This window comes from Oncorhynchus gorbuscha, linkage group LG16, assembly GCF_021184085.1.
Source record: "Oncorhynchus gorbuscha isolate QuinsamMale2020 ecotype Even-year linkage group LG16, OgorEven_v1.0, whole genome shotgun sequence".
NCBI lineage: Eukaryota > Metazoa > Chordata > Actinopteri > Salmoniformes > Salmonidae > Oncorhynchus > Oncorhynchus gorbuscha.
Genome location: NC_060188.1, coordinates 33365772 through 33393000, shown reverse-complemented (window position 1 = coordinate 33393000; position 27229 = coordinate 33365772). Strand labels below are relative to the sequence as shown.

Below are 27229 nucleotides of genomic sequence, written 5' to 3'. Positions count from 1 at the left end.
AATAGGTGGGATGAGTATTTTCTTCCATCCCTTTCCACAAATAGGGTCTTCCGTTCATAGAGGGACTCCCGGAAACAAGTAGTAAAAAAAGAGTAAAACCCATACTAAAGAGACGGTTGAATGGGGTATTGTTTGGATACATGTCGACTAACTGCAAGAGTGTTTGAAGGATTGTTATGGCTAAATATGACTGGTGTGATAATGAGAATGCAGGGCTAATGTTTCGTGTGATAACAATTTGTTTATCAAAGACGAACTGAAGTGATGTGAACATAAGCGCTCACAGACGGTGATTAAAAATAACAGTTTTATTTTCATATACAACAAAGACGGACAGATATCTGACATTCCGCTTCTTCATGAAGACACCACTGGCATTGTCACCGTGAGAATCTGTGGAGAGAGAAAGGGGAGGCGGAGAGAGCGAGAGAGGAGAACAAAGAGTGTCAATATCAGACACCGTGTGTCAGTGAATAGCTGTACTGTGTTTTAGAATGTGTGTGTGTACCTGTGTGTTGGCGTTGTACTGTGCTACGCTGCCCTCCTGGTCAATGAAGAAGGGAATGAAACAGTCCAGATGAAAGAGGGAGGGCCGGGCATTCAGGACAAGCCTGTCCTCCCCAAGGTCCAGAACGAGGGAGAGAGAGGAGGCCTGGAAAGAGAAGGGAGGGAGTGAAGGAGAGAGGACAAGGGAAACGTTGCTTGCTTACGTATTAATGTCAGAATAAGCACCCAAAGGTAACCAGTAAAAAAAACTCTGGGTCCTATTAAAATCACTGCCACGTATGTTAATTTGATAATTATTTAAAAAAAGGTGTGTTGGTGCTGGGCTGGAACAAAACCCAGCACATCCTGTGGGTCCCCAGGACCAGCTAAGAAGAACACTGGCATAGAGTGTAGGGAGGGAGTGAGGAAGCAGTTTAACACGTTGAGAATATGAAATTAAGAATGGGTTTACAATAGTATATAGATCTACGGGTGAGGAAACGGTTTGAGTATAAGTGGTGAAGGAGTGGGTTTAGGACCTAGTCTATAGGGCAGGGGTGTCGAAACTGTAGAAATGATCATGATAAAATATGGCTTGCGAGGGGGTATAATCCAGCCCCCGGGTTAAATAAAAAACAAACTAAATATACTTTAAAATGACTAAATAATGGACCTACATTCATACAGTTTCTCGACTGTATCCAGCTCACTAATGAATCACTAAATAGTCAGATAGCATTGAAAATTCCCCAAAAACAATGGATAGAGGCCTATTAGTTGCAAATTTTGACTGTGAAGAAATAACCGATTTTTAGTGCGGCCCTCAGAATGCAGCCCCTGGGGCCAAATGACTGACACCCCTGCTATAGGGAAGAAGTTAAACACAGAGTATAGGGAGAGAGAGATGTGTCTAGGACTGGGCTTGTCTCTCACCACTCCAGGCAGCTGTATCTCGGCTATCAGAAACTCTGGATCACCTACAGGGGGCTCCACCAGCAGACAGAACTCTGGCCTGGAGATGGATGGAGAGAAGAGACGAGAGGGAGAGAGAGGTGGGTTAGCGCAAGAGAGTGAGAAAGAAGGAGAAAATTCATATCTGAGAAAACTGAGAAAACTCAGACAGACCTACCGTTTGGCTGGTTCTGGCGCTGTGCGAGTATCCCTGTGGGGGAGGGAGGGAGGGAGAGAGGGAGAGAGGGAGAGAGAGAGAGAGAGAGAGATTGAAGGGGGAGGGAGGGAGAGAGGAGATTGAACTACTCCACATACAGACTGTAGTTAACTCTACACCATCCTCTAGTGGTGAATTAATGATAACAGATGTGAGTTGTGTGGTGTGTGTGTGTCAGAGAGAGTGAGGGCACAAAAAAAAAGAAAGAGAAAGAAAGAAAGAGCAAAAACATACTTGGGTTCTATTTCCTGAATCACAGGTTTGCTCTTAGTGCGGATATTTTGTTCGTTCACAGAGCCCAGAAACTTCCTGTTCTTCAGAACCTTCCAGTCTGGGAGGGAAGGAGAGAAAAACACAGGAAGTAAGATGAAACAGATGGATATTACCTCATCTGGAGCAGAACACACAGAACATGGGTCTGATTAATGCTCACTCACTCACACACACGAAACAAACAAAAAAACAAATCCATAATGAAGCTTACACACACACTGAAGATACAGGCATACATACCTCGGCTGAGCTCCAGGTTGTATTTGTTCTCCAGCCCCTCCAATGACACAGCGATCAGAAACTGCTGGAATAGAGGATCCTTCTACAAACACACAGACAGAAGTTACACACACACCCCTGCAAACAAACAAACGAACGCACGCACGCACGCACACACACACACACACACACACACCTGGCATTTCTGGAAGAACTCTTCACTGATGACCACGTCGTAGGCTGTGCAGCCTTGGGAGTCTGTGGGCACAGGACAGACAGAACCAAGTCACTATTTCTCGAGTCACAAGCAAGTCTTCAGATCCGAGTCTCAAGTCGAGTCCCAATGTAATCTCTCGAGTCAAGCCCAAGTCATGCATTCTATGAGTTAGTCAAGTCACAAGTAAGTCAAGCAAATAAATGATCTATACATGCAATGACTGAAAATCTTTGATTAGCCTATGTAATTGTAAAATAGGGACCTTGGAGCGGTGGTAGGGGAAAGAAATCAGCAGAAGGCAGGTTGACGTGCTCAGAGTGTATATTATTTACAGGTCTTGGTGATCCAATGGTAAAAACGCCATATCATACAAAATATACAACTCGATTGATCAAATATACACGGTCAAAAAAGATTGCTTCTGTATCAGGCGCGACCTGTCCTATCTGAACGGACACAGGTAGAGGGTAAGACTGCACAGCCTCCCCTTGAGAAACCAAATCGAATCTGTCTAACAGGAGCTCAAACAGGTACAGTGCCTTCAGAAATGATTCACACCCCTTGCCTTTTTCTACATTTTGTTGTGTTACAAGGTGGGATTAAAATGGATTTAACTGTAATTTTTTGTCAACGATGTACACACACACAAATATATATACAGTGCCTTGCGAAAGTATTCGGCCCCCTTGAACTTTGCGACCTTTTGCCACATTTCAGGTTTCAAACATAAAGATATAAAATTGTATTTTTTTGTGAAGAATCAACAACAAGTGGGACACAATCATGAAGTGGAACGACATTTATTGGATATTTCAAACTTTTTTAACAAATCAAAAACTGAAAAATTGGGCGTGCAAAATTATTCAGCCCCCTTAAGTTAATACTTTGTAGCGCCACCTTTTGCTGCGATTAGAGCTGTAAGTCGCTTGGGGTATGTCTCTATCAGTTTTGCACATCAAAAGACTGATTTTTTTTCCCATTCCTCCTTGCAAAACAGCTCGAGCTCAGTGAGGTTGGATGGAGAGCATTTGTGAACAGCAGTTTTCAGTTCTTTCCACAGATTCTCGATTGGATTCAGGTCTGGACTTTGACTTGGCCATTCTAACACCTGGATATGTTTATTTTTGAACCATTCCATTGTAGATTTTGCTTTATGTTTTGGATCATTGTCTTGTTGGAAGACAAATCTCCGTCCCAGTCTCAGGTCTTTTGCAGACTCCATCAGGTTTTCTTCCAGAATGGTCCTGTATTTGGCTCCATCCATCTTCCCATCAATTTTAACCATCTTCCCTGTCCCTGCTGAATAATAGCAGGCCCAAACCATGATGCTGCCACCACCATGTTTGACAGTGGGGATGGTGTGTTCAGGGTGATGAGCTGTGTTGCTTTTACGCCAAACATAACGTTTTGCATTGTTGCCAAAAAGTTCAATTTTGGTTTCATCTGACCAGAGCACCTTCTTCCACATGTTTGGTGTGTCTCCCAGGTGGCTTGTGGCAAACTTTAAACGACACTTTTTATGGATATCTTTAAGAAATGGCTTTCTTCTTGCCACTCTTCCATAAAGGCCAGATTTGTGCAATATATGACTGATTGTTGTCCTATGGACAGTCTCCCACCTCAGCTGTAGATCTCTGCAGTTCATCCAGAGTGATCATGGGCCTCTTGGCTGCATCTCTGATCAGTCTTCTCCTTGTATGAGCTGAAAGTTTAGAGGGACGGCCAGGTCTTGGTAGATTTGCAGTGGTCTGATACTCCTTCCATTTCAATATTATCGCTTGCACAGTGCTCCTTGGGATGTTTTAAAGCTTGGGAAATCTTTTTGTATCCAAATCCGGCTTTAAACTTCTTCACAGCAGTATCTCGGTCCTGCCTGGTGTGTTCCTTGTTCTTCATGATGCTCTCTGCGCTTTTAACGGACCTCTGAGACTATCACAGTGCAGGTGCATTTATACGGAGACTTGATTACACACAGGTGGATTGTATTTATCAACATTAGTCATTTAGGTAAACATTGGATCATTCAGAGATCCTCACTGAACTTCTGGAGAGAGTTTGCTGCACTGAAAGTAAAGGGGCTGAATAATTTTGCACGCCCAATTTTTCAGTTTTTGATTTGTTAAAAAAGTTTGAAATATCCAATAAATGTTGTTCCACTTCATGATTGTGTCCCACTTGTTGTTGATTCTTCACAATAAAATACAGTTTTATATCTTTATGTTTGAAGCCTGAAATGTGGCAAAAGGTCGCAAAGTTCAAGGGGGCCGAATACTTTCGCAAGGCACTGTATATATATCCATCTTGATTACATAAGTAGTCAACCCCCAAGTCAATACATGTTACAATCACCATTGGCAGCGATTACAGCTTTGAGTCTTTCTGTCGCTAAGAGCTTTGCACACCTGGATTATACAATATTTGCACATTCTTTAAAAAAATTATTCAAGCTCTGTTAAATTGGTTGTTGATCATTGCTAGACAGCCATTTTCAAGTCTTGCTATATATTTTCAAGACGATTTAATTAAACGTTAATTAGGCCACCCAGGAACATTTTTAACCATAAAAAGAACCCAATTCCTTGCCGATGACAAGCATACCCATAACATGATGCCACCCCCACCATGCTTGAAAATATGAAGAGTGGTACTCATTGATGTGTTTTGTTGGATTTGCCCCAACATAACACTTGGCATTCAGGATATAAAGTTATTTTCTTTGCTACATTTTTTCCAGTTTCACATTAGTGCATTATTGCAAACAGGATGCATGTTTTGGAATATTTTTATTCTGTACAGGCTTCCTTCTGTTCACTGTCACTTAGATTATTATTGTGGAGTAACTACGATGTTGTTGATCCATCCTCAGTTTTCCCCCCATCACCGCCAATAAACTGTTTTTAAAAAAAAAGTTACCATTGGGAACCTTACGTATAATTCTGTGTGTGGTACAGAGATGAGGCAGTCGTTCAAAAAATCATGTTAAACACTATTGCACGCAGTGTGAGCCTGCGCGCAAATGTAGGCCTACAAATGTGCCCATTTGGGGATGTCTAATACTATTAGAATACATTGAGAATTACAATAGTTCCTTAATGTATTTGAATCACTCTCCCTTTCGATAACCATTCGTAATGAAAAGGGAAAAAAAGTAATGCTCTGATCCAGTGGAAATGTCTTAAAATACCTGATATCGCTTGCCCAGAAACTCCGAGGGCCCCAGACAACAATATTGTAAGTTTGTTAGGGCGAGCTTAGGGCCGGATCCATTTGATATTTGATTTTTTTTATATTACGTTTGTTGCAGACAGGCCATGCATAGCCAATTAGATGTATAGGATATTTATTTTTTAAATTAGGATATTCTCTACCTGTAGGATGCAATGTTTCTATTTGTTGGCTTTATGTAGGCTATTTTTATATAGTTGCCAATTGCAATAGAAGTTACTTTTAGATTTGGATCATTTTCATTTAGATATAATTCAGATTGGCATGTGGTTAATGATGGATCATTTTTAAAAAGGAAACGGAAAAAAGATTGCCGACTCCTGGTGTAGCCTATTACCGGCAACTTCAGGAGCATAAAGCAGAATCTGCGAAGACCAGCAGCAGTGGGGTGGGGTCGGTATTTCATCAAACAGTGTGCTTAAAGCATCAGACAAGCTCAGTACATACCGTATAGTTGAAAAATACATATTTTTAAATTTCAACCAAACAATTGGTCAAAAGAACAGACAGCTCTCGGTCGACCAATATATTTTTTAGCAGTGGACAGCCCTACCGCAAAATATTTATATGGCATATATCATTGTTGATATAACCATCATATCAAAGTAAACTTGGAAGTAACGTGATGATATGTTGTGTGGTCCTCCCACTATGACTCAGGAAAACATGCAGTTTATTATGCTACACATTAAATAAGTTATAATAAATATAGAGAGGTCTTACTCTGGTGACATGATGATTGATGCTTGGCTGCCATTTGACAAAAAATATCTCTCACTCTTATCCATAATGATCTCATCATGTAGGTTGACTACCCATGCAAGGACCAGAATGGGCATAACGGTGTATATAACGCAACAGTTTTTGTGACAAAACCATCAGTAGAGTTGAAAACGCGATGGAAAACGATTTAACTTGGATTTTTTATTAGGTACATGATAATTTATATGCAAAATGTCTTACGTGCACCATGAAATCACGCACATCCTTTGATCCGCAATAAGTCAGTTCAGAGCCTGAAACTAACTTTTTGGTCCACCAGCCACAGATTTTTTACTAGCCAAAATATTTGACATAAAAAAGATAAATGCTTTGTTGTTTCTAAAACAATAAATGTGTGACAAGTTAAAAGTGGTATACTGCTAAATTTTATTAACATTTTTGTGACCCGATGAGGCAAACATTTTCAGCTGCCCCTTTAAGGGCAGAAGGTTACCGTGGCAATGAGGCGCACTCGAGTCATCAGTGAAAGTATGCCTGTGAGATTTTGACTAGCAACAGTTTAAGTAAATTCATAACTTGGAAAACAACCTAAGTAATGTACACTGCTCAAAAAATAAAGGGAACACTAAAATAACACATCCTAGATCTGAATGAATGAAATATTCTTATTAAATACTTTTTTCTTTACATAGTTGAATGTGCTGACAACAAAATCACACAAAAATTATCAATGGAAATCAAATTTATCAACCCATGGAGGTCTGGATTTGGAGTCACTCAAAATTAAAGTGGAAAACCACACTACAGGCTGATCCAACTTAGATGTAATGTCCTTAAAACAAGTCAAAATGAGGCTCAGTAGTGTGTGTAGCCTCCACGTGCCTGTATGACCTCCCTACAACGCCTGGGCATGCTCCTGATGAGGTGGCGGATGGTCTCCTGAGGGATCTCCTGCCAGACCTGGACTAAAGCATCCGCCAACTCCTGGACAGTCTGTGGTGCAACGTGGCGTTGGTGGATGGAGCGAGACATGATGTCCCAGATGTGCTCAATTGGATTCAGGTCTGGGGAACGGGCGGGCCAGTCCATAGCATCAATGCCTTCCACTTGCAGGAACTGCTGACACACTCCAGCCACATGAGGTCTAGCATTGTCTTGCATTAGGAGGAACCCAGGGCCAACCGCACCAGCATATGGTCTCACAAGGGGTCTGAGGATCTCATCTCGGTACCTAATGGCGGTCAGGCTACCTCTGGCGAGCACATGGAGGGCTGTGTGGCCCCCCAAAGAAATGCCACCCCACACCATGACTGACCCACCGCCAAACCGGTCATGCTGGAGGATGTTGCAGGCAGCAGAACGTTCTCCACGGCGTCTCCAGACTCTGTCACGTCTGTCACATGTGCTCAGTGTGAACCTTCCTTCATCTGTGAAGAGCACAGGGTGCCAGTGGCGAATTTGCCAATCTTGGTGTTCTTTGGCAAATGCCAAACGTCCTGCACGGTGTTGGGCTGGGCTGTAAGCACAACCCCCACCTGTGGACGTCGGGCCCTCATACCACCCTCATGGAGTCTGTTTCTGACCGTTTGAGCAGACACATGCACATTTGTGGCCTGCTGGAGGTCATTTTGCAGGGCTCTGGCAGTGCTCCTCCTGAAACAAAGGCGGTGGTAGCGCTCCTGCTGTGGGGTTTTGCCCTCCTATGGCCCCTTCCACGTCTCCTGATGTACTGGCCTGTCTCCTGGTAGCGCCTCCATGCTCTGGACACTACGCTGACAGACACAGCAAACCTTCTTGCCACAGCTCGCATTGATGTGCCATCCTGGATGAGCTGCACTACCTGAGCCACTTGTGTGGGTTGTAGACTCCGTCTCATGCTACCACTAGAGTGAAAGCACCGCCAGCATTCAAAAGTGACCAAAACATCAGCCAGGAAGCATAGGAACTGAGAAGTGGTCTGTTGTCACCACCTGCAGAACCACTCCTTTATTGGGGGTGTCTTGCTAATTGCCTATAATTTCCACCTGTTGTCTATTCCATTTGCACAACAGCATGTGAAATTTATGGGTCAATCAGTGTTGCTTCCTAAGTGGACAGTTTGATTTCACAGAAGTGTGATTGACTTGGAGTTACATTGTGTTGTTTAAGTGTTCCCTTTATTTTTTTTGAGCAGTGTATTATTGAACATCTCACTTTAGTAGACTTTCAAGTAAATTAGGCCAACTTTTATGCCTGTGCACAGCGCTTCTAAAAATGTATCTTCAGCACCTCAATCACGGTGCGCATAGCTCCCCTGCCAGGTATTGTGTTGCTGCAGTGGGATATATTGTAGGATTCGTAGTTCTTGTGTGATTATCTACCAACTATGAAACAAAATGACAGAGAAACTTTGAAAACAGCTACCGCAGCATTTATTTTGCTATACTGTACAAAGTGTAGCCGATTGAACACCCCCGATTTAGGGTAAAGGTTTGGGGGGTGTGAAAAAACGAATGGTTGGGAAGAACTGCTCCGGTACAAGTACACACTTCAGGGATAAGTGAAGCGGGTTGAAGGAGAGTATTAAACAAGGAGAGAAATTCATGCAGGAATATTGGGATACATGGCTGCGTTCCAATTCTCTACTGTTCTCCAGAAGTGTGCACTCCTTCGCTCCCTCTCTTGCTTTGAAAGTAAGCATGGCTGGAGATGGTTTCCACCATATTTCTCACACCAGTCCATTCTTAAATCCAAAAGGAGCAGTGTACGAGTGCACACCGAGAGAAGCGTAGAGAATCAGCGCACGTCTACAACTGACACTTAGTTCCTTCAGAAAGTATTCATACTCCTTGGCTTATTCCACATTTTGCTGTGTTACAGCCTGAATTCAAAATGGATTAAATATGTTTTTTTTTCTCACCCACCTACACACAATACACTATAATGACTAAGTGAATACATGTTTTTCGATATTTTTCCTAATTTGTTGAAAATGAAATACAGAAATATCTGCACCCCCCCGCACCCTGTCTTCCGCCGCCGTCTCTTGGCTACAGTTATGCTATCCCTTTTGCAATCCCTTTAGCTTTGCTAGCTAGCAGGCTAGCTACAGAGGTTAGCTGGCTAGCTCCATTAGTTAGCTAATGCTATCAAAATTGTTGTGTTATTAGTGATTTTTGCCTATTCCATCGTTTGCAGAATGCATACTGGCATTTGAACATAGCACGGGGAAAAAGTGAATCCAGACACAATGTGGAGCAGGTGGACACATGTACTGTAAATGTAGGTGTAGATGCACAATGTGTTCGGAACTCCGTGATCAGAATAGAAAAACGGCATTAACTGTCAAGTCAAGAAATCCTCAGAAAGTAGCCATTCACTCACTGTTGTCCACCTCTGTGTGGGCCTCTCCGATGCTCATGGGCACTCTGTATCCTGTGGGGTCTTCTGATTCTAGGAGCTCCACTAGTGCCTCCCTGGAGAGGGGGGGTGGGGGCGGGACGGCAGCAGACTGGCAGATGTTGACAAATACCTTCAGTTTATCAGGCAGGGTGAAAGTCTTCACACACAGACCTACGGATTCAACAAACACACAGCTGTTGTTTATGCGTGTGTCTGTGTGTGTGTGTATGTGTGTGCGTGCCAAAGGGAGACTGACCAGGCTGTGGCCGGATGACTCTAGAATCACGAGGATTTTCACTTTGCATTTTTCCCATTGTCTAAAAGAGAGAGGGAGTAAGATAAGCGAGAGAGAAAGAGAGAGAGAAGGAAATTGATTAAATGTCAGGCACATTCTCATTAGAGATTTATAACAGCTCTTAGCTTTGCGTTGTAGAGGCAGTTGCAGTCAGGTGCATACTTTGGATTGGCATCAAATTCGTGCAGATTGCTTGGCAGAAATGGTATCAGAAGAGGAATATTAATCTTTTCTTGCACACATATCCAGATGATGCCGTGGACCATTTTGCGCAATGACACTGTAGGTTTGACCAGGGCTTAAGGTTGAGGATGGATAGATGCATGCAGGGATAGATGATCACACAGTTGACTTTTGAACAGAAAACTGGATTGACTTTTGAAGTGAAAATTGGATTGGGACCAGGATTATGTGCCAGGGATATGTGTATGATGCTAAAACTACAAAATTATGTTTTTCTCATTTCAAGAGCTACAGCTTAATTACGAAATCTTCATCCTTCCTACGCTCATGGTTGAAGAACAATTCAAATGGCCACAAATGCATTTAACCCTGGCCCTCATATCCAGCTTCATTGAGAGCCAAAGCCAAAATTATAATCTTGATAGAAGCTGTCAAAACAACATCAGAAATGGCAATATATACAGGGCCATCAGAAAGTATTCACATCCCTTGACTTTTTCCAAATTTTAAATTAACCAAAAGCTGAAATGTCTTGAGTCAATAAGTACTCAATCCCTTTGTTATGGCAAGCCTAAATAAATGCAATAATAGTGTTTAACATGACTACCTCATCTCTGTAACCCACACACAATTATCTGTAAGGTCCCTCAGTTGAGCAGTGCATTTCAAACAAGAGATTCAATCCAAAACCTAGCAAAGAAGAGCACCTATTGGGAGATGGATAAAAGCAAGAAAAAAAGAGAATACATTGAATATTCCTTTGAGCGTCGTGAAGTTATTAATTCCACTTTGGATGGTGTATCACTACACCCAGTCACTACAAAGATACAGGCATCCTTTCTAACTCAGTTGCCAGAGGAAGGAAACCACTCAGGGATTTCACCATGAGCCCAATGGTGACTTTAAAACAGTTACACAATTGAATTGGTGTGATAGGAGATAACTGGGGATGGATCTACAACGTTGTAGTTACTCCACAATACTAACCTAAATGACAATGAAAAGAAGAAAGCCTGTACAGAATAAAAATGTGTTATGGGTATGCTTGTCATTGGCAAGGACGCTGGAGTTTTTTTTTACGATAAAAATAAACGGAAAAGAGCTAAGCACAGGCTAAATCCTAGAGGAAAACCTTCCGTCTGCTTTGCAACAGGATTCACCTTTCAGCAGGACAATTTTTATTTTTTTATAATAACCTAAAACACAAGGACAAATATACACTGGAGTTGCTTACCAATATGACATTGGATGTTCCCGAGTGGCCTGTTTAGTTAAATCTATGGAAAGACTTAAATGGCTGTCTAGCAATGGTCAACAACCAACTTCACAGAGCTTGAATATTTTTTTAAGACTAATGTGCAAATATTGTACAATCAGGGTGTGCGTCGCTCTTAAAAGACTTACCCAGAAAGACTCAATGCTGTAATCGCTGCTGAAGGTGATTCAAACGTGTATTGACACAGAGGCTTGAATACTTACAGTTGAACTCAGACGTTTACATACACCTTAGCCAAATACATTTAAACTCCATTTTTCACCATTTCTGACATTTAATTATAGTAAAAATTCCCTGTCTTAGGTCAGTTAGGATCACTACTTTATTTTAAAAATATGAAATGTCAGAATAATAGTTGAGAGAATTATTTATTTCAGCTTTTATTTATTTCATCACATTCCCAGTGGGTTAGAATTTTACATACACTCAATTAGTATTTGGTAGCATTGACTTTAAATTGTTTAACTTGGGTCAAACATTTTGGGAAGCCTTCCACAAGCTTTCCACAATAAGTTGGGTGAATTCTGGCCAATTCCTGACAGAGCTGGTGTAACCTAGTCAGGTTTGTAGGCTTCTTTGCTCGCACACGCTTTTTCATTTCTAACCAACAAATATTATATAGGATTGAGGTCAGGACTTTGTTATGGCCACTCCAATATCTTAACTTTGTTGTCATTAAGCCATTTTGGCACAACTTTGGAAGTATGCTTGTGGTCATTGTCCATTTGGAAGACCCATTTGCGACCTTGCTGAGCGGCCTTTCGGGCTATGTCGATATAGGACTCATTTTACTGTGGCTGTAGATACTTTTGAACCGGTTTCCTCCAGCGTCTTCACAAGTTCCTTTGCTGTTGTTCTGGGATTGATTTGCACTTTTCGCACCAAAGTACATTCATCTCTAGGAGACAGAACGGGTCTCCTTCCTGAGCGGTATGACGACTGCGTGGTCCCATGGTGTTTATACTTGTTTGTACAGACAAACGTGGTACCTTCAGGCGTTTGGAAATGGCTCCCAAGGATGAACCAGAACCTATTTTCTTTCTGAGGTCTTGGCTGATTTCTTTTGATTTTCCCATGATGTCAAGCAAAGAGGCACTGAGTTTGAAGGTAGGCCTTGAAATACATCCACAGGTACACCTCCAATTGACTCAAATTATGTCAATTTACCTATCAGAAGCTTCTAAAGCCATGATATAATTTCCTGGAATTTTCCAAGCTGTTTAAAGGCACAGTCAACTTAGTGTATGTAAACTTCTGACCCACTGGAATTGAAAGTGAAATAATCTGTCTGTTAACAATTGTTGGAAAAAAGTACTTGTGTCATGCACAATGTAGATGTCCTAACTGACTTGCCAAAACTATAGTTTGTTAATTTAACAAGAAATTTGTGGAGTGGTTGAAAAACGAGTTTTAATGACGCCAACATACGTGCACATAAACTTCCGACTTCAACTATATATAATATATATATGTTTTAAATACAGTGGGGCAAAAAGGTATTTAGCCAGCCTCCAATTGTACAAGTTCTCCCACTTAAAAATGAGAGAGGTCTGTAAATTTAGGTACACTTCAACTATGACAGACAAAATGATTTTTAAAAATCCTGAAAATCACATTGTAGAATTTTTTATTAATTTATTTGCAAATTATGGTGGAAAATAAGTATTTGGTCAATAACAAAAGTTTATCTCAATACTTTGTTATATACCCTTTGTTGGCAATGACAGAGGTCAAACGTTTTCTGTAAGTCTTCACAAGGTTTTCACACACTGTTGCTGGTATTTTGGCCCATTCCTCCATGCAGATCTCCTCTAGAGCAGTGATGTTTTGGGGCTGTTGCTGGGCAACACTGACTTTCAACTCCCTCCAAAGATTTTCTATGGGGTTGAGATCTGGAGACTGGCTAGGCCAATCCAGGACCTTGAAATGCTTCTTACGATGCCACTCCTTTGTTGCCCGGGCGGTGTGTTTGGGATCATTGTCATGCTGAAAGACCCAGCCACGTTTCATCTTCAATGCCCTTGCTGATGGAAGGAGGTTTTCACTCAAAATCTCACGATTCATGGCCCCATTCATTCTTTTCTTTACACGGATCAGTCGTCCTGGTCCCTTTGCAGAAAAACAGCCCCAAAGGATGATGTTTCCACCCCCATGCTTCACAGTAGGTATGGTGTTCTTTGGATGCAACTCAGCATTCTTTGTCCTCCAAACACGACGAGTTTTTACCAAAAAGTTATATTTTGGCTTCATCTGAACATATGACATTCTCCCAATCTTCTTCTGGATCATCCAAATGCTCTCTAGCAAACTTCAGACGGGCCTGGACATGTACTGGCTTAAGCAGGGGGACACGTCTGGCACTGCAGGATTTGAGTCCCTGGCGACGTAGTGTGTTATTGATGGTAGGCTTTGTTACTTTGGTCCCAGCTCTCTGCAGGTCATTCACTAGGTCCCCCCATGTGGTTCTGGGATTTTTGCTCACCGTTCTTGTGATCATTTTGACCCCACGGGGTGAGATCTTGCATGGAGCCCCAGATCGAAGGAGATTATCAGTGGTCTTGTATGTCTTCCATTTCCTAATAATTGCTCCCACAGTTGATTTCTTCAAACCAAGCTGCTTACCTATTGCAGATTCAGTCTTCCCAGCCTGGTGCAGGTCTACAATTTTGTTTCTGGTGTCCTTTGACAGCTCTTTGGTCTTGGCCATAGTGGAGTTTGGAGTGTGACTGTTTAAGATTGTGGACAGGTGTCTTTTATACTGATAACAAGTTCAAACAGGTGCCATTAATATAGGTAACGAGTGGAGGACATAGGAGCCTCTTAAAGAAGAAGTTACAGGTCTGTGAGAGCCAGAAATCTTGCTTGTCTGTAGGTGACCAAATACTTACTTTCCACCATAATTTGCAAATAAATTCATTAAAAATCCTACAATGTGATTTTCTGGATATTTTCCCCTCATTTTGTCTGTCATAATTGAAGTGTACCTATGATGAAAATTACAGGCCTCTCATCTTTTTAAGTGGGAGAACTTGCACAATTGTTGGCTGACTAAATACATTTTTTGCCCCACTGTAAATGTTTGAAATTTGCTTCCACTTTGACAGAGTATTTTGTGTAGATCGTTCACAGTTTTTTTTTTTTACAATTAAACATTTTAATCCTATTTCGTAACACAACAAAATGTGGAAAAAGTCAAGGGTTGAGAATACTTTCTGAAGGCACTGTAGGCCAGAGTCAAATGGGCATACCCAATGTGTATGCCCACTTGGCAGCAATTGGATGTCAATGGTGTTCATCTTTAATAAAGTGCACACTTCAAATTTATTTTAACACAATCATCCAAACCTGCATTAAAAACTGTTGGTAGAGCTCCTCTTGCTGCTGCAGTTCCATTTCCGAGCTCAGGAGAGACGAATCTGCCTCCATCTTCTGTTCTACAAAAGAAAGAGCAAGAGATTCATCTGGAAGAATCTTCACCAGATCCCAAAGGCTACATCTTAGGTCCAAACACTGATGCTAGAAGATATGGCATTATATGTACTCTCTGCTATCGCATTGTAAGCAGTACTGGAACACCAAGTCTGGGACCAAAAGGCTCCTGAACAGCCCCCCCCCAAAGCCATAAGACTGCTGAACAGTTAATTAAACGGCTACCCGGACAGGTCATCACCCCCTACCTACATGTACATAGTACTTCAATGAATCACCTTACCAAAACTACAAGCACTTATTACCTCAATCCCCAACTACCTCGTACCCCATTACACTGACCCAGAACCGGTACTCCTTGTATTTAACCTGTATATAGCCTTCACTGGAACTAAGGGACCTAGCCCGAACCATGAAAAACAGCCCCAGACCATTATTCCTCCTCCACCAAACTTTACAGTTAGCACTATGCAATGGTGCAGGTAGCGTTCTCCTGGCACCTGCCAAACCCAGAGTCGTCCGTCGGACTGCCAGATGGTGAAGCGTGATTCATCAATCCAGGTAACGCAATTCCACTGCTCCAGAGTCCAATGGCGGCGAGCTTTACAACACTCCAGCCAACACTTGGCATTGTCGAATGGTGATCTTAGGCTTGTGTTCGGATGTGATACAGCCTGTAATCGAACCAGGGACTGTAGTGACGGCTCTTGCACTGAGATGCATTGCCTTAGACCGCTGTGCCACTCTGGTTACTGACGTAATTACAAATGTCATACCTATGGTATACGGTCTGATATACCACGGCTTTCAGCCAATCAGCACTCAGAGCTCGAACCACTCCGTTTATAATTAAGCAATAATGCCCGAGGGGGTGTGGCATATGGCCAATATACCACTGCTAAGGGCTGTTCCAATACACAAATCAACGCGGAGTGCTTGGATCCAGCTCTTAGCGGTGTCGCATTGGCAATAAACCACAAACACCTAAGGTGCGTTATTGCTGTTATAAACTGGTTACCAACGTAATTACTGTAGAGAAGTAAAAATGCATGTTTTGTCATACCCAGTATGATATACCACAGCTTTCAGCCAATCAGCATTCAGGGCTCGAACCACCCAGTTTATGATTCAGAATGCATTGTTTTGAATTATAAATGACCCAACCGAAACCGGGTGGGCGGTTTGTCACCTTAGACTCCTAAACTCAAAAAGTTTTTGTCATGAGTTCATTTGAAATTGAAGAGTCTGAAGCTTTACCATACATGAATTAGACCAATTCAGCCACTTATGGAAACACAACATCACTATGGGGGTGATGGCTATCGAGGTTCCTGAGGCGCTGGGAGGAGCAGGAATGGACTACCTGGCCTACTCTCTGGCCGTGGAGGAGATCAGTAGGGGCTGTGGCAGTACTGGATGTGTGGTCTCGGTCAACAACTCTTTGTACATAGGGCCAATATTGAAGTTTGGAACACAGAAGCAGAAGGAACAGTGGATCACTCCCTTCACGACTGGAGAGAAAGTTGGCTGCTTCGCTCTGAGTGAACCAGGTAATGGTAGTGATGCAGGCGCAGCGTCTACGTTAGCCAGACAGGAGGGAGAGGAGTGGGTGTTGAACGGGACTAAAGCCTGGATTACCAACAGCTGGGATGCTTCGGCTACTGTTATATTCGCTACCACTGACAAGTCACTCAAACACAAGGGTATCAGTGTATTCCTGGTGCCCATGCCCCATCCTGGCCTGTCCCTGGGGAAGAAGGAGGACAAGCTGGGCATCAGAGCAACCTCCACGGCCAACCTCATCCTGGAGGACTGTAGGATACCCCTGGGCAACATGCTGGGGCCACGAGGATCTGGCTTCAAGATAGCCATGCAAACCCTGGACAGTGGGCGTATAGGTATAGCTTCCCAGGCCCTGGGTATTGCTCAGGCTGCTCTGGACTGTGCTGCGGACTACGCTCACAAACGCACCGCCTTCGGCGCGCCCATTGGCAAGCTGCAGGCTGTACAGTTCAAGCTGGCAGACATGGCTGTAGCTGTTGAAAGTGCTCGTCTCCTCACCTGGAAGGCTGCAATGCTAAAAGATGCCAAGAAACCCTTCACCAAGGAAGCAGCGATGGCCAAACTAGCAGCGTCTGAGGCTGCTACCTTCTGCGGCCACCAGTCAATCCAGGTTCTTGGGGGAATGGGTTACGTGACAGACATGCCAGCGGAGAGGCACTACCGTGACGCGCGAATCACTGAGATCTATGAAGGCACCAGTGAGATCCAGAGACTGGTGATAGCCGGCCAGCTGCTGAAGGAGTACGTGTCATAGAGACTTGTGATTTAAACCCAAATGGTGGCCGTATGTTCCCTACATAGTGCACTACTTCTGGATAGAGTCCAATGGCCAAAAGTGCTGTACTATATAGGGAATAGGGTGCCATTTCAGATTGGTTCATAACAGCTACTACACTCAGGACTGCAGTGTAGTGTTGCACAGTCTCATCAGCGCCGGTCAGCTACTGAACTGGAAGGAATGCCAGGCATGGAGACAGGCTCACACAGCTCTGGGTAGAAGTTGCCCTTAACCACAGATCTTGGACCAGATTGCCCAACGCCCAAATTCTAACCTCAACTGTTATGGAGAGAACATCTTTCCCTGGGCCAATGGGGAGTGACACCTACCTACCACTCCAATGGGACACCATCAGGCCAGGGTTCAGGACAACTTGCACCCCACCTCTTGACTCATATTACTGCAACAATTACTAAACAATCCAAGCAATTTGTTACATTTGATATCAACATGAAGATATGCATCTTCCTTTCTGCCTTTAAACATTATTATCTGCCTTAAACTGATGTTATCTGGTAACATAATAGAAGTTAGTGGACTCATGTCCTCATTGTGGATAACCAGGGTGAAGATGACTAGCTCTGTCCAAATCAGACAAAAAGAAAGGTGCTGTCCTGGGTGGTGATCAGATAGAAATGTATTGTGTAGAACTGACATGTCTCTTAGACATGCTTAGTGAGGAATCGATCCCTGGGACCACCCATACGTAGAATGTATGCACACATGACTGTAAGTCGCTTTGGATAAAAGCGTCTGCTAAATGGCATATATTATTATTATTATTACTATCACGTCTATAAGTTCTCATTATAAACTGGGTGGTTCGAGCCCTGAATGCTGATTGGCTGACAGCCGTGGTATACCACAGGTATGACAAAACTGCTCTAATTACGTTGGTAACCAGTTTATAATAGCAGTAAGGAACCTCTGGGGTTTGTGGTACATTGCAAATATACCTGGGCTAAGAGCTGTGTCCAGGCACTCCGCGTTGCGGTTATGAACATTCCTTGGCAGTGGTATATTGGCCATATACCACACCCACTCGGGCCTTGTTGCTCAAATATTTGTGTGCGTGCAGTCTTTTCAGAAATTGCGCGAGCAGATTACTGTAACATTTACCCAACCGTTATAAATGAGGACCACAGGAGAGCGTTGCTAGGGACAAGTTAGCAATGCACGCTAGCTAGCTAGCCCAGCTATAGAACAACAAGTATTTAAACGTCAGTATATACACATGTGGGTGCCACTAAGAAATGCATTAGGGTTATTTCGCTTTCAATGAGGATAACACGTACCTTATTCCACGTCCTGCTTGATTTCAGCAGCTAGCTACAACTTCTTCTTCGGTGGGGTTTATCGGCGGTTGGCATCCAACGTTATGATGCATTACCGCCACCTACTGTACTGGAGTGTGGGCCAGAGACAGGGACAAACTAAATCCTACCTGTCAGCCCCGTTGCTCTTTAAAAAATATTACATATTTTAGAATATATCTAATGACGTTCTCAATATATTCTAAACTAATTTCCTGTATCCCCTTCTCCCTCATACTAGATTTCAGACTCTCTCTCTTTGCCTCTGATACTGTCCACACTGCAGCAATACATGCTCCATGGTCTCTCTTTCCTGGCAATAATCACATCCTGTTGGATGCTTTCCTATCACATTTAAGGGCATATTCAACTGGCCGTGCCCCACCATTAATCTTCTGTCCCTTTGTGCTGTCCTCCCCGACTTTCCTCTGTACTTGAATTTGTATTTATTTTTTATTTTACCTTTATTTAACCAGGGGCCTGTTGCACAAAACTAGGATAAGGGATTAAGCCAGGATATCTTGGTGATCCTGGCTCAATTGATCCGTAATCCGGTTGCACTAAAGATGGATAGGGGGCAGGAGGATATGTTATGGTATAAATTACCATGGAGATTTATTCTGTGGAGCTAGCCTGCTCCAGACCAGGCTAAATTCCAGGATCTATTTAATCTCATCCCTAATGTCAGTCAGCAGTCACCACAAATGGAAACCAATAGTTATTTCACTGCTCACTATACATTGTTATCACATATAACTAGACCCACTGTCATTATTTAAATGTTTGTGATCATTAATTTCAATGATTTTGGATAAAAAATGATTTTTAGATGTTGCTATCATTAGATAATTTACAGTTTCCCATAGACTATATATAAAATGATAGAATATTAGGGCCACAGAGGGAAAAAAAGACAAGTCATAATATTGTAACCAGTTGTTTTAAAGGAGGACAGTTGTTAAAATGACAGATGCGGGGCATTTCGTGAAATTGTACTTCAGTATGGTTTCATAAACAAAGACATGCTGATGTACCAGAATATTAAGTATCACATTGTCATAAGTATCAAAACTGTAAAAACAATATGTAGCTTTTCTGCAGAAAGAACCAGCCTCATAAATTTATGACTTTATCCTTTTTCTTCAGTGTGGCCCTAGTACTCTGTCATATAAACAAATACACATTCCATATGAATATAAAAACACAATGTGTAACATTATGTTCCTTTATTGAATAAGGACAAAACAAAGCAGGTAAACCATCAGCTCCTTTCGAAACTGAAGTCACAGTGACTCTACAAGATGGAAAGCACAGAATCCAAGCATATTATACAAAATGATACATACACATTCAAAGGTCTGTATATAACACACCCTGCATGTCTGCATACTAAAATAAATGCAGGACAAATCCATACACATCAACTGAACAGACAAATGAATGGATGCAGTAGCCTCCCTGCAGCCTTGTATTACACACAGTATACCGCACAAACATCATAAGAGGCCAAATTCGTAAAAAAACGAACCCAAAAATACCCAAATTCCTCTGCCACCGCAAGACATATTTAACCAAAATTGAAAGCACACATACTAACTAAAATAATTCAAAACATATTGGTCCCTCAGCAGCCGACCACTGTCGTCATCAGGGAAGATTGCCGGATTGTCCCAGTCCATGGCTGGTGGCACTCTGGGGGCCCTCTCCTTCCTCAGGCAGGCCACATTGTGGAGGACAGCACAAGCCACAGTAATATCACATGCCCTAACAGGGCTGACCCTTAATTTGTGAAGGCAGTGAAAGCGTGCCTTCAGGAGACCAAAGGTCATTTCAACTCTGGCCCTGGTCCTGGCATGGGCATGGTTGTAGGCCTGCTGTGCTTCCTGGGGGTCTGTGAAAGGTGTCAGGAGAAAAGGCTGGCAGCCATACCCCCTGTCTCCCAGCAACACACCAGATAATTCACCTGTCAACACAAAATCTCATCATTACTACCTCATAAACACAGTGATATTCTTGACACAGCCATGATGGTTATAAATAGGGGTTGTGTGGCTTACCTTGTGATAGGCACTGATAGATTTCAGAGGCCCGAAAGATTCTGGAGTCATGGACTGAGCCAGGCCATTTTGCCACAACATTGCTGATCACACAGTCAGCATTGCAGACCATCTGAAATCATAAGATGAGGAATATTACACCAATCAATGCACATCACTGGCAATGCAGAGTGTTCGTCAATGGACAATATCAAAAAGTTATGTTCACCTGAACATTAATGCTGTGAAAGGATTTCCTATTCACAAAATCGGCCTCATGGGCACCTGAGGGGCTTTTATCCTTATGTGTGTGCAGTCCACTGCACCAATGACATTGGGGAAACCTGTCACACAAAGTAATGAGTATCCTACTATGTGTTAACAGTTGTCCTGTAATTTGTAGATCCTCTTACCTGCAATCCTATAGAACTCCTCTTTGATGTCACAGAGTCTTCTGTGGCCAGGGAAGGAGATGAAGACATCTGCTAATGCTTTGATAGCCAGACACACACTCCTTATTGTGCGGCAAATTGTGGCCTTGTTCAGCTGTTCTGCATCCCCCACTGAGTACAGGAAGGCTCCACTAGCAAAAAAGCGCAAAGGCCACACAAACCATTTGCTCCACACTCAGTGCATGGCTCCGTGCAGTGCGGTGCTTAATCCTGGGACCCAGTAGTCTGCATAGATACCTGATGCCATCTGCAGAAAACCTGTATCTTTCATATAGATGGTCGTCAGGGAAGGCCAGTGGGTCCAACCGGTCCCTGAAGACCCTTTCTCGCCTGAAGGCTCTCCTCAGCACAAGTGCTTCTTCATCCACCACATCTCGCACGAATGGGCATGCCATTGTCAGAGCAGAAAGGAACACACAATTTTGGGCCTTCATATAGGCTAGTGGCCACACCTGGTGCTGGGGGGGTGGGCAAAAGAGGGCGATGCCTTATAACGATGACTTGGTTGTACTGATTGCTGGGAAAATAAAAAAAACCTTAGAAAGATGCCACCGTCCTGTGTGCTCACAATAAGAGCTCATATGTCATGGCTCACTTGACTTTACGAGAATATACCTAATTTTTATTTTGAGCTGTGTCATCTTCTTGGAGCTGGGGGAGGAAATACAAATAATGATTAATACATTTGTGTTACAGTTAGCATACAGTGTACATTGAAGGCATATCTCACCTCCCTCTCAAGTTTTTTTATTTCAAGGTCCAGTTTCCTAATTGTCCTCTTTTTTATTTCGGACTCCAGTGCAAGATTTTCCATCTTTTTCTTCTTGTACTGAATGTCTATGTCTGCCAGTTCTATTTGGCGCCAGAGGTGGTTGCCATACAACTTTCTGATAGCTTGTGAGCTCTGTGAACACAATACAATTAGCACAGCTGGAATTTGGCAGGATGTGGTGTCCTTTTATTAATACGCACTATGTTGCCAGGCTGGTTTTCCCACTGTATAGCATCTGGGTCCTGTAAAAGAAATTAGATTTTTTGATTTTGATGAGGACTCCTCACCATTGTAGAGTAAATAGTACTTTCACAGTCTTACCATGATACCTCATGCCTTCTGGAATCCAGAGAGATGGTCTCCTCCTCATCGTCTCCATCATGTGCTGTTGCTGCTGCACTGGGGCCTTCACCCTATCACATTTAATCAGATTCATATTGAAGCTAGTAGACAAGACATGCCAGGCCTACAGTATGCCTTTGATGGAGTACTCACTGGATCAGCATCGTCTGGTGCTTGTGCTGGTGGCTCTAACAGGAACACAGTGCTGCCAGACACTGCAAGGCAATAGGTAAACCAAAGTCAGACAGTCCAAATTGATTCAATATGAATGTGGTTGTATCCCATGTAGAGATGGAAGGACATACCTTGAATGAAGCGGGTGGCATCTTGGGAGGAACCTATGCTCGTCTCTTTCCCCCCAGGGATCCCCTCTAAGACGGGCCTGCCTTTATTTAGCTCCAAGGCCATGTCCTCTGCTGGGGTAAGGTCAGCCTTTGGTGACCCACCACCCGTGCCTTGTCTGTGGGTATTCTTTTTCACTGCTAAAACAGTACAGACAATGTGTGAGCAGGCACCTTCTGGGTACAATATATGCTTGTGCTTTGTTAAATATTAGTCAGGGACCATACCATTCTGCAGAATGTTCTTGTATTTGATTTTGACCTGCTGCCATGTCCGTTTTGGCCCGTTCATGTTTAATCTACACACACACACACACATTTAATGGAGTCACACTGCAAAAAATTACTTGGTATTTTTGTCTTGTTTTCAGTAAAAATATCAACAAAAAAAAACTTAAATAAAGATGTATTTTCTTGATTTGCTAAATGACCTAGCAAAATAAGTATAGTTTAGACAAAAAATATAAACTTTAAGTAAATGTGTGCTTAAAACAAGCAAATAAAAAATCTGTCAATATAATAAAAATTATCTTGAAATAAGTTTACTTTTTCCATAAACACTTAATTTTAGAAAAGTTCTCGTTTCACTGGCAGATTTTTTTGCTTATTTTCCTAGGTAATTTTGCTCAAGAAAATATTCAAGATGTTTTTTAGATATTTTTTTTTTACTGAAAACAAGACAAAAATACTAAGTAAGAAAGACATTTTTGCAGTGCAGTGAGCAACCGACCTTGGGTCCTTTGAAAGGCGCTATATAAATTAAAGTGATTATTATTATAGCTCATCTATTTATTCAATTAAATGTTATTTATAAGCACTTTTCACAATTGTTTCATTCTGTCAAAGCAGCTTTACATTAATGAAAGCAGGAGAAACACAAAAAAACGGTGGACAACATAAGAAGCAGAGTACAACGGCTAAGATTAAACCGTACTGAGCGTAGTAACGTTAAATAATAATGTAAGGCTTTAATAATAATTTATCATAGCTTTATACCGTGTGATGGACTTACTTTACACAATTTCACTCATATCTGCAGTGCATTTCAATTAAAAATTTAACCGTTTCATAATTACAGTACAACTGCGTTTTTGGAGATGTGAATTAAATATTTGAATTGTAATTGTGATGTTTCAGCGGAGCGGTGAGTGTGTAATTGTGCACTACTTACGCATTCAGGCGGTCTGCAATACTTTGCCACGCTTTTTCTCTTTGCTTTATCACTGTGGCGGTGTTGCCTTTCTTCTTAATTATATCTTTTACCTCCTCGTATGCCTCCATGAGGATTTGTGCTTCCGACGGGGAAATGCTGGATGGCATAGCAGTTGAGGTATATCAGACCTTTTTAGATGTACTCTGAGGACCGTTATTAGCATTTTTTTTTAACATTTACATTTACATTTAAGTCATTTAGCAGACGCTCTTATCCAGAGCGACTTACAAATTGGTGCATTCACCTTATGACATCCAGTGGAACAGCCACTTTACAATAGTGCATCTACATATTTTAAGGGGGTGAGAAGGATTATTTTATCCTATCCTAGGTATTCCTTAAAGAGGTGGGGTTTCAGGTGTCTCCGGAAGGTGGTGATTGACTCCGCTGTCCTGGCGTCGTGAGGGAGTTTGTTCCACCATTGGGGAGCCAGAGCAGCGAACAGTTTTGACTGGGCTGAGCGGGAACTGTACTTCCTCAGTGGTAGGGAGGCGAGCAGGCCAGAGGTGGATGAACGCAGTGCCCTTATTTGGGTGTAGGGCCTGATCAGAGCCTGGAGGTACTGAGGTGCCGTTCCCCTCACAGCTCCGTAGGCAAGCACCATGGTCTTGTAGCGGATGCGAGCTTCAACTGGATGGAGAGAGCGGAGGAGCGGGGTGAGTGAGAGAACTTGGGAAGGTTGAACACCAGACGGGCTGCGGCGTTCTGGATGAGTTGTAGGGGTTTAATGGCACAGGCAGGGAGCCCAGCCAACAGCGAGTCAGTAATCCAGACGAGATGACAAGTGCCTGGATTTGTGCCGCTTCCTGTGTGAGGCAGGGTCGTACTCTGCGGATGTTGTAGAGCATGAACCTACAGGAACGGGCCACCGCCTTGATGTTAGTTGAGAACGACAGGGTGTTGTCCAGGATCACGCCAAGGTTCTTAAACCACTCCTATAAAAATAGTAGACCATCTAATACTCAACAAGAAGGTCTGATTTCACTATTACTGAAACAGGACCTAGATGGTAAATATAAAGATCCAGTCCATTTAAAAATAATTGGAGGCCCCTTACACTTCAGTGTTGTGATGCAAAAATTCAAGCAAAATGTATAGCGCATTGAATTAATACGATATTGTCGGATATAATTCACCCTAATCATAAAGTTTAAAAAATATATACATTAACAATACATTGGAGATAATATAAGACTGGAACACAATAGAAGACTATGAAAAATCTGAGAAAACAGGCCTGGTATTCATAGCTGATTTTGAAAAGGATTTTGATAAAGTACGACTGTAATTTATATATACATGTCTAGATATTATTTTAATTTTGGGGAATATCTTATACAATGGTTTAAAGTTATGTATAGTAATCCTGGGTGTAAAATAGTAAATAATGGCTACATCTCAGAAAGATTTAAACTGTCAAGAGGAGTAAAACCAGGTTGTCCACTATCTGCATATCTATTTATTATGGCCATCAAAATGTTAGTTATACAAATCAGATCCAACCATAATATCAAGGGGCATAAAATTCCAGGGCTTAAAAACAAAGGTGTCATTGTACCCTACTGATTCATATTTTCCTTTAAAGCCACAATTTGAATCCCTCCACAGCCTCATAGATGATTTTTCTAACCTCTCTGGATTACAACTCAACTGAACTATGATAACTGATCTATGATAATATATTACATATTGGATCACAAAAAATACAACTTTTAAATTACCGTGTAGTTTAATAATTAAAATGGTCTGGTGTTGAAGTGGACATACCAGGTACCAGACCAAATTAAACAGTCCTATTTATATAATGAATGTGAATTCGGAGGGCAGAAATGATTAAATAGTAAAGCATTAGACCTCTCAATAAAGGCCGCAGTCATACAAAAGCTATAATTAAATCCAAACTGGTTCTCTAGCAGATTAGTAACAATGGCTTTTTTCTCTTTATTCAGATTACAATCTCTCACTTTCGGTTATTTGAAAATGAAATCATCTCCAAATTGCTTCTTTTAAAAAAAAAGTTGGTTGCAATTTCAGTTTAAGCTACCAGAAAAATGAATAGAACAAATATTACAAGATATATTGTGGTTAAACTAATATAATAATTGATTTAAAAATAATACAAAATAAAAAACGTTATCAACTTTGTAAATTATATCATGAATAGGACTGGTGGAGTTGTCAAACATGCAGCTAACTAAATATATGGAAATGTCTGTCCTATCCAAAATTACAACCAACCAATTTCAGCATTTCAGCAACAAAAAAAAGAGGCAATGGCGTTAAAGACCAAAACTAGTTAAAGAAAATTGTGATAAATAAAAAAGTATACTAGCTTCATTTAAGGACCAAAAAATGTACAGCTGTGCCATATAGGTTGTAAATAGTTGGGAAGAGATTTTCGAACCACATTGTTTATGAACTGGTACACAAATAAACATCGGTTTCAAAACGTTATATCCTTCAGTTTGCTGCCATATGACTGGTTTCATATTTGTCTCCAGCGATAATCATGTAAAATAGATCGAAAACAAGAGTAATTTGTATTTACAATTCCCTTATCCAAAAGGATTAATCATTTACCTAGCTCTTATCAAGTTGTAAATTACAGTGCATAGAGAATGATGTTATTTCTATCGGGAAAAATAAAGTTCCACTTGAAACCGGTAGGTTCACTAGGCCTTATTCATGGTTTCCTCGCGCGTAAAGGTGGTAGAATTATTATGGTATTAAATAAAGGTCGGAATACTGCATATCTGTGGATACACCTCCGCCACAACTTCATTCATTCGATCGTCACCCAAAACGAGTCGCAGGTGAATAGCACGCTATTCTCATGCTTAAATTCAAGGTCGGAATACGCATGGAGAGAAAAGAGGAAATCGACTGGCACTCTCCTCCGCTGTATTGGCAAATGTCCAGTCACTCGATGGAGAGCTTTGTTCGAGAGTCTCCTATCAGAAAATCTTCTATATTATTTACCTTGCAGAAACTTGGCTGGCTCAATCTATGAACATAGAACTCATATGGTCTATAACCAACACAGTTACAATACCAGAGCTTGTGTTCACATCTTGTAAAATCCCAAGAGTAAACAGTATTGCGAGGAGCACGTTTTTCTATACAGACATTTGTCTATGTAATAGCCTCCACATTGAGATCAAGCAAATAAAAAGTAGAAATAGATTTAAAAAAGGTCATGGTTTTCATTTGGACAAGGCTGAATAGAGCTCTAAACCTAGTCCTGGAGGTAAAAGCATGCTCAATGGAGAATATCCACTGAAGTAAATGTTTAGTCTTGGATTAGACTTCATCTGTGTCAGGGAAACCAGACCAGAAAGTATGTTATCAAACAGATCGTGTGTATAAAACACGTATTAACAAGCTTTTTTAGATGTAAAGATTATTTACAAATTGGATACAGCACAACAATAACATCCCCTTTCAATAAACAATTGTTGGGGCTTTTGAGTCCCGCCTATAAAAATATGTCTTGGGATAACACTGATAAGGAAAAAAACAACATCTCTCACTGTTCACACACACA

At 41.8% G+C, this 27229-nt stretch overlaps 2 protein-coding genes and 1 pseudogene across 3 annotated transcripts; 1 reads left to right on the top strand and 2 right to left on the bottom strand.

Moving 5' to 3' along the window:
* Nucleotides 1-293: 293 nt before the first annotated feature.
* On the bottom strand, nt 294-18643 carry pih1d1 (PIH1 domain containing 1). Of its 2 annotated transcripts, none has more exons than XM_046306387.1 (11): nt 18512-18643; nt 14792-14880; nt 9949-10009; nt 9675-9863; nt 2343-2404; nt 2168-2249; nt 1889-1985; nt 1616-1648; nt 1420-1498; nt 509-652; nt 294-393 (listed from the first exon to the last, which is right to left on the bottom strand). In XM_046306387.1, exons 2-11 carry the CDS (start codon nt 14870-14872, stop codon nt 358-360), a joined length of 864 nt encoding a protein of 287 aa, XP_046162343.1. In that variant the 5' UTR covers nt 14873-14880; nt 18512-18643; the 3' UTR covers nt 294-357. The 2 variants fall into 2 exon arrangements, with proteins under 2 accessions (XP_046162343.1, XP_046162344.1); XM_046306388.1 differs by having other exon boundaries at nt 14792-14875; nt 18512-18635.
* Nucleotides 16182-18001, top strand: LOC124000186 (short-chain specific acyl-CoA dehydrogenase, mitochondrial-like). The gene has a single exon (XM_046306386.1). It carries the CDS (start codon nt 16182-16184, stop codon nt 17190-17192), a length of 1011 nt encoding a protein of 336 aa, XP_046162342.1. The 3' UTR covers nt 17193-18001.
* Nucleotides 18644-19719: 1076 nt separating the features above from the next.
* On the bottom strand, nt 19720-23836 carry LOC124000008 (annotated as a pseudogene).
* Nucleotides 23837-27229: the final 3393 nt, after the last annotated feature.